We start from the raw sequence: 10,851 nt of genomic DNA, 5'->3' as shown, positions 1-10,851 counted from the left end.
GAACATAAATAAGCTAAAACAACACACCCATCCCATCATCCCACACTGGAAATCCCGCTAAAACCCACAACCCTCGAAGGAGTCCTGAGAGCTGGCCACCAGGCCGTCGAGGGACCCCCGCTTGGCTCCCTTCCCCGCGCGCGCCCCTCAGCCTCCCTCCTCCTCCTCCTCCTCCTCTTCCGTCCGTCCCCCGCCAGAGAGCCAAGATGGCGGCGGCTGAGGGGAGGCGGGGAGGGAATCCCGCCTGAGGCACCCACACGGCGAGGGAGGAGGCGGCGCTGTTGCTGCTGCCGCCGCCGCGCGCGAGGGGAAGGAGGATGCCACAAGAGGCGATGCTGTCTTCGTGATCGGCCGCGCGTCGGCGAGGGAAAAGCGCTTCGGGACCTCGAGGGGACCCCCCTCTCTCCGTGTCTCCCCTCCATTCATGCTGCCGCTGGGGAGCAGCGCCCCCGCCTGAGGTGAGGTCGCTGGGGCGAGAGATGGCGGGCTGCCTCTGTCTTTCGGGGGCGCTGCTGCTGTTATGGATGCGCGCCTCTCTCTCACCCCCACCACCAAATAACGGAGCCGAGGGAAGAAGGCGGCCGTTGCTGCTCTTCAACTGGGATATTTGGGGCAGCGGGTTGGCGATGGCAAGGCGGGGGGGGGGGAGAGAATAATACGCAATTTCGGGGCATCTCTCTGGCGTGTTGTGCGTGTGTGGTTTTAGGATGGGGGGACGGACGGACGACGAAATGATGCAACTGGCGCGTGTGAGACATGACGGCGGGTGATGCCAGATGCTGGAGTATATAATATTCAAAAGAAAGAAAAGAAATGGGTTAGCAGCCCTACTCGGAGTAGACCTTTTGGAATGAATGGGCTCAGGCCCATGAGTTCCCGTGGGTCTCTTCCCGAGCACGACGTGGCTGGAGACAACCCGGTGTCATCGGTGGTTTTAATCTGTTACATAGGAATGAAGCTGAAGTATTTTAACAGAAGGGGGGGGTGTCATGTGTGCATTCCCCCCATCTATCTATTTAAAAGAAAGGGATAATCCATTCAATTGTTTCTGGCTAGTCTTATTTATTTATGTTCAAAATTTGGCGAATGTTGGTGTTACGTGTGAATGTCGACTGTGCCTCAGGAATGTATGAAATGTATGTTTCCTTCTGTGGTTTTGGGGTTTTTTTGGACCTCGGTATATTCTGATGCTCTCTGCCCCGTGGTGAGCTGACCCGCCAATGTTCACCAGCCTGTCCCTTGAGTTTGGAGGACTTGGGAAGCGTCTTCTTGTGAATGCCGAAGTACACCAGAATTTGAACATTCACTTGCATGTAACAGATGTCAGAGCAGCTCCCCCCCCCCCCAGTCACGCTCTAGTGTAACCAAGCGGCTGATGCTAAGATGTGATGAGGCAGATGGGGTTGGTTTGACCCCATGGCTGGGCTCATCAAGAGCAAAGGTGATAGTTTAGTTTCCTAGCGCAACGGGTCTCTCAAGAGCATGTCTTTGCCTTTCTCCATATGAGCGAGTAGCTGACATTCATTCCTATGGAGAAAAGCAAAATGAACACAGTAAAATGACTCACTGCAAGTCAGACCATTGGTTCATCTAACTTAGAATTGTCAACACTGACTGACAGCAGCTCTCCAAGCTTCAGGCAGGCATCTTTCTCAGGAGATGCTTGGATTGAAACTGGGACCTGCTTCATTCAAGGCATAGGCTATACCACAGAGCTATGGCCATTTAAACTTAAGTAAGTACTGCGCTCAAAGACCAAACACACCTCAGTAAAAAGGAAGGAAAGGGGTCAGGCAATCAGGGACCTAATACAAATTCAGGTTCAGATTTCCTGCACCACCCCATAACAACAGCCCTGAAAGGCAGGCCAGCAGTTATTACTCCACTGTGAAAGCAGCTTGACTCAAAGGAGATAAAGAAAAAACAGAGGTTTGGGCTTGGTATTTCCTCTTCTTTTGGATTTCTTCTGTAGAAATGATACCTTGACATGTGGGATAATGCAACTGGGAATGATTTCTAGGTTTAAATTGTGAGGGTTGTTGTGAATGTGCAAACAGCCCAAGCTTGAGGCTCCTTTATTTATAGCTTGGTCCATTACTACAAAATCCATAGGGCCATTAAGATACTACCTTTATGGGACTAACCAATTTCTGTGGAAAGCCCCTGAACTTTAAAGGTAAACAGAGCTCTTCTTCAGCAGAGATGAATTAATTTTATTCTTGTTTAATTTGGGGAAATGTGTATAGATACATGCTATTACAGTGGTACCTCGGGTTACATACGCTTCAGGTTACATACGCTTCAGGTTACAGACTCTGCTAACCCAGAAATAGTACCTCAGGTTAAGAACTTTGCTTCAGGATGAGAACAGAAATTGTGCTCTGGCGGCGCAGCAGCAGCAGGAGGCCCCATTAGCTAAAGTGGTTCTACAGGTTAAGAACAGTTTCAGGTTGAGAACGGACCTCCGGAACGAATTAACTACTTAACCCGAGGTACCACTGTATATAGAAGCATATTTTGGCTTGAAATTATTTTTAAATATTCAGTTGTTTTTATAAATGCAGTTGTTTGTGTTGTGAAATTGCTTTGAGATGCTTCATAGGAAGTGATTCATAACTGAATTAAATTATAATGATGAGGATGTATGTGGGGCTGACTACTATTAGTGTGTGTGTGTATGTGAAGAGGAAGAGATGGGTGCTATTTGACAAAGATGACACTGGTACATTGGAAGGCAGGTTAATGATAGAAGCCAGGCTGATCTTTGAGAGGGGGGAAAGAGGGAAAATACTGGGGTGTTGGAAAAGGTGGTTTTATAGTTGAAATGTTTGGGGAACCAGGTTAGAAAGTAAGCTTCATTTGTGTACTTCTTGAAAAATCACTGTTGAGTACATATTAGTGAAGGAATTGGGGTATGGCAAAGGAAATGCTGGGGTAAATTTTACAAAGTGTTGTAGCAATTCTGGTGTTTCCAGGTGGCCACCTGCTAAAATGTTAGGTAGTCTTTATAACTAACTTTCATCATGCACCAGCGATGTGGAACTTTTGGAAACTTTTGAATTGGAAAAACTTTCTGCGAAGTTTTCATTTGCAAGTTAGGGTAATTTATATGAGGAAGTTTTCTGTTGCCCTAGAGAGTGGTTTAATTTAGCATGTTTATTTTATTTGCATTTAGTAAACAAAGCTAAAAACTTTCAAACTGCCAAACCTTCCTAATATTAATTTGCAGTTGGCATCCATTAAGTGTTTTTAATGAATTTATGAAATGCAACATTTTCTATGGGGGAAGAAAAGCACTGCAATTTTTTCTGCACCACATCATAGTCACACATTCGAATTACTCTTCACTCTGGGTGTTGGGTAGTTTGTGCGTCCATTATTTTCTATGAGTTGGATTCTTTGGAGGAGGCATTATGCCCCCATCTTTATTTAGACACCTGGGATTTGTTTTATTTAGGAAAAAGTGGTTAGGTAATTTTGTCCCGCCACCTTTCCTGTTTCTAATTGAAATGATAGCTTTGCTTTATAATAGCAGAGTACTTGATATGAGAGGGAACTCTTTTGATTAAAAAAAAATTAGACTGTTGCCAGTAATGGTTAGGTGATTCTGGTGTTTAATACATTTCCTCAGTTATGGATGACTAATAATGTTTTCTTGCATGACAATAGTAATAGACCTCTGTAGTGGTAGAAACAGAACTTTGGGGTTCTATTACCATATATTTATACTAAAGTTTTCACATCTACCCATCTGTCTGTCTCTGTCTAGCAAGCCTCTTTTTTAAGGCTTCTGGTGCCTTGAACTGACTTGAAGATGAAGCAAGGCAGTGACTTGCCTACAGCTATAAATCTTTTGCAGACACTGATTTTGGGCAAGATTCTAATGACCCTGCCATGTTACAAACATGGCAAAGAGCTGGCCTGACCGCTCTGAATGAAGGAATAAATTCAGGTTTGTGTCCAGAAAACATTCAGTTGATCTCAAACAGTACATAAACTGCCATCCAGGATGAATTGGTGATGTCCATTCTGGGTTAGCCCAACACAGCATGGTGATGCAGATGGGAAATTCAAATGTCACCCAACTTTCTGCTAAGTAGCAAGTATCACAATCCACCTGGAAATTCTCTTACACCTAATCAAAATGAGCAGGAGCTATAGAAAGATGTGGTAGGTCAGGCACGTCCAACTCACAAGAGACTGTGAGCTACTCCCAGTAAAAAAATTCTGGAAGTGATCTACCCATGAAAGGAAGGTGGGAAGCCAAGGTTGTTGACCTTTCTTTAGGGGGGGGGGCAAGCCAAAGTTGCTGGGCTTTTTTTTAAAAAGGAATGTGGAAGACAAAGTTGTTGAGTTTTTTTAGGGGGTAATCACAGCGGTAACGTCTATTTTAGTTTCATAACAACAAAATAGAACTAAAGAACACTCATTTGACGCAACGGAGGAACACAGCAACGGAGGGGGGGCAGGGACTTTCACTGCATTGCTTTTCACTACTGACAATCGGGAGGGGGTCCCATGAGCAACAGCGATCAACAGTGAACATCCGGGGATCGACCTGTCAATCGCGGTCGACCAGTTGGACATCCCTGTGGTAGGGGACGGGCTGGAGCATCTGGCGCATAGACCCATGCAGAAGGTCCCAGGTTCAAGCCCTGGCATCTCCAGGTAGGGCTGGGAGAAATTCCTGTCTGAAATCCTGAAGAGCTGCTGCCAGTCAGTGTAGACAATACTAAACTAGACAGATCAGTGGCCCTACTCTGTATAAGGCAGCTTCTTATAATAGTGCTCTGTGCAACAGATCCATTCGCCTCTCACTCTGCTGCCCCTAAGAGCACTCAGGTTGTGCCAGTTTATGCCGATCTCTTCTTGCTTCATGGCAGGTCCGTCTTGGCTCACCCTATTGTGTGTGTGTGTGTGTGTGTGTGTGTGTGTTTTGTTATGCATTTCTCTTGGTTACATACAGCAGGTGACCTTAAAAATGGATGGATTAGTGTACTGTACCTCAACTAACATAGCAACAGTTTATGCTCTGGAGGCTGAGGCTTTTTGTTGCTGTCCTGTCTCTAATAACTAGAAAAGTCAGCAGGCTAGATACTAATAACACTTAACAGCTTGTTAATTATGTTGGTGGCCTTGGGCCTCTGCTAATCTCATGTTCTATTTAAAGAATGCACAAATGTGTATCTGACCCACTCTCAACCAAGATGCATGTTGATGTGTAAGTTGGAAAGTGGGTTTTTGTATGTGACTATTCAAACTGAACATTTAAAGAAAGCGCAGTTTGCTTTTTAGTAAGTTTCACGTTTCCCTTACACTCTCTGTCAGTCTGCACTTAAATATTTCACTTTCTAGATGATTAAATGCAGAACTAATCTGCACAATCCTAGTACTTACTACCTAACTGCAGTCCTGTCTACTCAGAAGTAAGTCCTATTGAATTCAGTCATGGGCCTTACTCTTAGGTAAGGGGGGTTAGAATTGCAGCTTCTGGCAAATACTGAAAGGACAAGATTCCAAGTGAGAGGTGGAAAATTGATTTCAGTATTGGGCAGATAACTCATTTATAACTTTATATTTTTAATTTACATGAAGATTCAGAACTGTAGTGCTAAATATAATCATTAATCATAGGAATTATTTCTATCATCCCTCTAAAGTAGTTGTCAGCAACTGGCAGCTCTTGAGTCAAATCTAGCTCCCTTAGGAGGCATTTTAGACCCCCAGTTACAAACTCAAAGCCAGCAGAGGTGTGTGTGTGTGTGTTATGGAAAGAACAGTGGTTGTGGTTGCAGGGTTTTATAAATGTGGGGAGTCAGTTGAAGCTTTTACATGGTACTGTCAATAAGTCACCTTCTGGCAAAGCTAGTTGCAGACTGGAGCCCTATATAATGAGAGGTTTCCTTGGGATCACTGTAATTTATTATCAAGTCAGATTTATTTATAGGAAATAGAGCAAAAAATCTTTGTGTCAAAGTAAAACTAAGGGCAACGAAGATTGACTGCCCTGTCCCACTTCTGGGCACAAATCATTTGTTTTGCTGGTTTCCCCCCAAATTGATAGACTGGGCTCTTGCGCTTTATAAAATCTAACTATCCTGAACTAGGACTAGCTGGGTCCTATGCATGCTTGCTGACGAGTTTGATCCACACAGTACATTTAAAGCACATCCAGTGCACATTTAAAATACATAACTTCCTCAAAAGATTATTTGGAGCTGTAGTTTGCCTTACAGAGCCATCGTTCCCTGCGACCTTAACAAACTGCAGTTCCCCTTACTCTTTGAGGGAAGTTATGTTGTTGTTTAGTGCTCTGGTCCATGGGGTCACGAAGAGTCGGACACGATTAAATGACTAAACAACAACAACATGTGATTTAAATGTGCATCAGATGTGCTTTAAATGTATGGTGTAGAACTGCTCTGAGTCCCACAGGCAGAACAATTTTATGAAGGTCCTTGGGGTGAATGGGGGGGGGGGGGAGAGTGTCAGTGATGGAGGCAACACCACTCCCTCAGTTCTGCTAGGCTTGTGGCAGCCTGGATGGAAGCTGGGGGACAGCTTATTCCTCCTGTCCTCCACTTTAAAGAGTTTTACTTTCTTAAAAATGTTTATCCCATTGGTTTTTATGGGAGGGAAAATAACTATATGGTTGGAATGCTATTCTTTCTGAAGACCCCAAGGCCTTCTCAGAGTTCATGACATACTCCCTTTCAAACCATGCCACCATCTGAGCACTGATGATGGCGGAATAACAGTGGCAGACTTTGCTGCCACCATGACAAGCCCTCTGGCATCAGACTTGCCTCTTCACTGGCAGAAGGGCAGGTTTGCAACATCCAACAGCCCATCAGAGGGTAGGACCCAAACCAGTGGATTCAGATTACAAGAACATGCTGAATGGAAGAACTTTCTGATGGCAAGAGCTGTTTGACAGTGGAATGGACTACTTTGGGAGGTGGTGGACTCTCCTTCATTGGAGGTTTTTAAGCAGAGGTTGGATGGCCAACTCATGGATTATTTAAGCTGTGATTCCTGCATTGCAGGGGGTTGGGCTAAATTACCTTTTGGGTCCATTCCAACTTGGAAGTCCTGTGATTTGGGCCCCGTGTCTGGGAGCTTAGGCTTGCTCCCTAAATTCAGCAGGACTTATCTGCAAATATGGGTTCATTCGCATAGCTAAATGCGACTCCAACTCTACCATTCTATGAAAAGAGGGCATTGATGGAATGTTTGATTTAAACATATTGCTTCAGTTTTCCAGAAATGAAATCAGAGGTTCTTGAGCAACAATCATATGACATAGCAGGAGGCTGAAATGACCCAATCTTAAGTAGTTTTTGGAACGTTGAGTCTTGTAGCTGGAAATGGGACTTGTAGGATGTTTTGACATTCCACAGGAGAGGAAAGAAAAACATTTATTTTTATCTTTAATACTGTAAAAGTGCTAAGATTAGGTAAAACTATAATTTTTCGGAAATGGACTCTATAATAATTGCAAGTTTAGTCAGTAAGAAACTAGCTTAAGTGGGAGACCTCATTAAATTCTGTTTTCAAAACCTGCAATTCACTAATATCCTAGCCTGCCTCATCTTTGAGAATTAAAAATTTAGAAGAAGGATTAGCTTGTTTTATAGAGATTGGATGGAGAGGACTGCACTTTTCAGCTTGGGGATGAGTCATCTCTGTTTTCTTTTCTCTGTTCTGCCAGAGTGTCTGGTTGGCTTTATACAACTGGGCAACCTCCATGCATCTGCTTAAAATGGTGAGTGGGAGGGGGAGACTACTTTTCAGAGGAGTAATTAAATTTCGAGGGAAAGCATTTGAAATTGTATTGATTTATTTCAATTAAAAACAAATCTCTTGACCCTTTTTATACATAAGCTAACACTCGCATTAAGGGTTTGTGTGTGTCTGTGGAAACAGGAAAAATATATCCCTGAGCAGATGCAGGAAGATTTTGTACAAGCTCATCCGCCCTGTTTCAGGCCAGTCTCTCTGTGTTGTTTTGTCCAGAGCCCAAGTATTCTGTTATCTATCTCCACCTAATCAATATAATATTGACACTGATGGATGTGGCATGTGCTGTTATGTTGACAGAAAGTATCTCCTCTTGTGTATCCACATGAACTTTCCTTTAGTGGCCATAAAGTGTGCCATGAATCTATGTTGACTTTCCATTTCAGTACATCCATACTGTACTACAGACTTTTAAAAAAGTCATTCAGTCTCCCAAGGGGACCTTGTGAATCATAGTTCTGTGCAATGGCTAGGAATCTCTTAAGATAAATCTGTTAGCGAAAGGAAAAATAAGAGCCATAATGTCAATACGTTTATATCCAGTGCCTGGATATAAACTGCTGCTGAATTCTGCTGTCAGTAACAAATTCTGCAGTTATTTTATGCTTGCACAGAATCTGTATCAAAGTAACAAAAGCTGTCTGTTGGTAAATTGACCATATTATTAGTAGCATGTGTTTTCCTGTTTTAACCTGTAGGATTTCTTAGATGATTACGTGGTAGAACACATGTTCTCAGCTGGGTTTGAACTAGAAGGATAATAGACAATAGGTAACCCTGATCTAAATGCTACAATAAGCCAAAATGAGTTGCTGCTCTTTGTGGTTAGTGACGTTTCGGAAGTCCAAAAAGGGAAGGAAGTTTCCTGTGATGAGGCAGGATGGATATCTGAGAGACTTCAGCATTGCTCAACTGATAATGTGATGAGTGTCTTTTTTAAGAGTTTGTGTTGGGCCGTCTGTCTTCTATTGTTGGCTTTCCAAAACTTCACCATTGGGTTTTGCATGCACCCACAAAATAAATCTGAGTGAGCAGGGGGGGAAAAGAAGTTTATACTGGTGCTTGAATAATTTATTGATTCAAGTATGCTTGCCAACAGGTTAAAAAAAAAGAGGTCTTCTGCAATGTAATAACTATCAGTAAATGCAGAATAAAATCAATCAGACAATAACAATGCCATCACTGAATGGCTGGGATAACAGCTATTAGGCCATTAGAGTACAAAGTGGATAAAATGATGAGTGACTGTTATGCAATATATGTCAATAATATAAATAAAACATCAAGGCTGCCCTGATAGAGCCATCATAGCCTATCCTGTATACACGCATTTTCTTGTTCTATTTTAGTCAATGTTCACACAGTGCTGCAGGGTTTTGAGGTACCACAAAAGCCTGGCAAACTGTTTAATCAGATCAGATGGTGAGATGAGGGTGTGTACCATGAGTGATAGTGCCTTTCTCGTGCTACTTTCAGCTCTGAAAAATCTACTGCCTATTTCCAGCTCCAGTCTGTCTCCAAGCTGTCTTCACGCACTGGTAATTCGTAGTCTAACCCAGTTATTTCTCCCTTGGTTCTTCAGAACAGCCTGTTTACCATTTAAAGAATGCTTTGTGTTTGTCCATTATACACTCTGATATTTCCATGAGGAAGACGTTTGTGTTGTTCGCTCTGCTTTTACCCACTGCTCTAAAAAAAAAAAGGGGGGGGGACACTGGGCAAGTGACTAAGCTCTGTTGCATCATTTAAGCTGTTAAGAGCAGATGCTTATATAATGCCCTGTAGCTTTAGGAGTGTTTCGTTTCATTGGCCCAAGACACTTGTGATAGTTGAGGATAGGTTTTCATTTGAATTAACATTTAATATACAGAAGGTGTGCTCCCGAAGATGTTGGTGCTGGAAAATATTCCGTTCCTTTATTTTGATAAGTAATGCAGTTTATTACAAAGATAACTCATTACCGTGGCAAGTGTGTGAGCTTGTGGGCCTCACATCTGTGCAAGCACATTAAACTCAACAAGCTGTTCATAAGCTAGCACATTTGTGCTGACATTATTGAAACTGGAACTTGGGTATGTAAGCCATGTGCTTATTTCATTATAAAGGAGAGAGAAAAGTCTGTTTTACATAGAACAAAACTTGGCAGTGGCATCAGAGAAAAATGTAATGCTTTTCAGTGTACTCTTAAAGGTTGGTGGTTTTCAGAGACCTTTCAGTTTTACCATATCCCACATTTCTTTCATCCCTTGCTAGCCAGATCGTTCTGTGATGGAAGATGGAAGACAGAGGGGCCCGTGTTGCTGACTACTTTGTTGTGGCAGGATTGACTGATATTTCAAAACCACTAGAGGAGGAAATCCACTTCAACGATGCTTGTCACAAGCTTGCAAAGCCAAAAGAGCCAATCACAGATGTGGCGGTGATAATTAAATCTCTGGGGGAGGAGGTGCCTCATGGATACAAATGCATAGATGTTACTCCATCAGGACTGTCAGCAGATCTCAACAATGGCAGCCTTGTGGGACCACAAATATATCTATGCTACAGGAGAGGGAGAAACAAGCCCCCACTTACTGACTTGGGGTGAGTAAATTTTATTAACGTTGCTTTAATATATATATATATATATATATATATATATATATATATATATATATACACAAGTTGCACTACTAAGGAATAGAGCTGCTAACTTTTTATTTAAAAAACATTGGTCCGTTAGGTTTTGTTTGGAGGCAGAGTTGGGGAAGAACCTGATGGATATAGAATCATAGAATCGTAGAATTGTAGAGCTGGCAATTCAGGGGAGAAACTGGAGTGGGGTCTGCTCTGAGGTGGGGTGCAGGTGGGACAGTGTTGCTGAGCTTCCTTCCCAGTGCCATGTGTCACTGCCACTTACCGAGATGTGGAAGTGAAAGAGCAAGGCAGCAGGAGCTTGGCGCACTGCCGGTTCAGTGCAGACACAGTGTCAGAAGCCTTGGATTGGTTCTGCAGTTGCACCTGTGCTGAGCATGTCATTCATGCAACCCAACCCTTGCTGCTTCATGAATG

General features: G+C 43.1%; 2 protein-coding genes across 5 annotated transcripts in view; one reads left to right on the top strand and one right to left on the bottom strand.

Moving 5' to 3' along the window:
* LOC310749660 (tigger transposable element-derived protein 1-like) overlaps positions 1-10,851 on the bottom strand; it is a 462,962-nt gene that overhangs the window by 423,719 nt on the left and 28,392 nt on the right. The window lies entirely within an intron of this gene.
* DENND4A (DENN domain containing 4A) overlaps positions 153-10,851 on the top strand; it is a 62,459-nt gene continuing 51,760 nt past the window's right edge. For 2 of the 4 annotated variants that reach the window (XR_014541589.1, XR_014541590.1), the window contains exons 1-2: positions 153-458; positions 10,058-10,383. Coding sequence is in view for 1 of the 4 variants with exons in the window: in XM_083586135.1 (XP_083442261.1) it covers positions 10,076-10,383 (308 nt within the window). In the remaining 3 variants the exon portion in view is untranslated. Of the gene's footprint in view, positions 459-9,269; positions 9,339-10,053; positions 10,384-10,851 lie in introns of those variants that run through there. The other 2 variants (XR_014541591.1, XM_083586135.1) reach the window with 2 other exon arrangements.

The sequence above is a fragment of the Podarcis filfolensis genome (assembly GCF_964270895.1).
Source record: "Podarcis filfolensis genome assembly, chromosome: 14".
Taxonomy (NCBI): domain Eukaryota; kingdom Metazoa; phylum Chordata; class Lepidosauria; order Squamata; family Lacertidae; genus Podarcis; species Podarcis filfolensis.
This window is presented reverse-complemented; position numbering and strand designations above follow the sequence as displayed.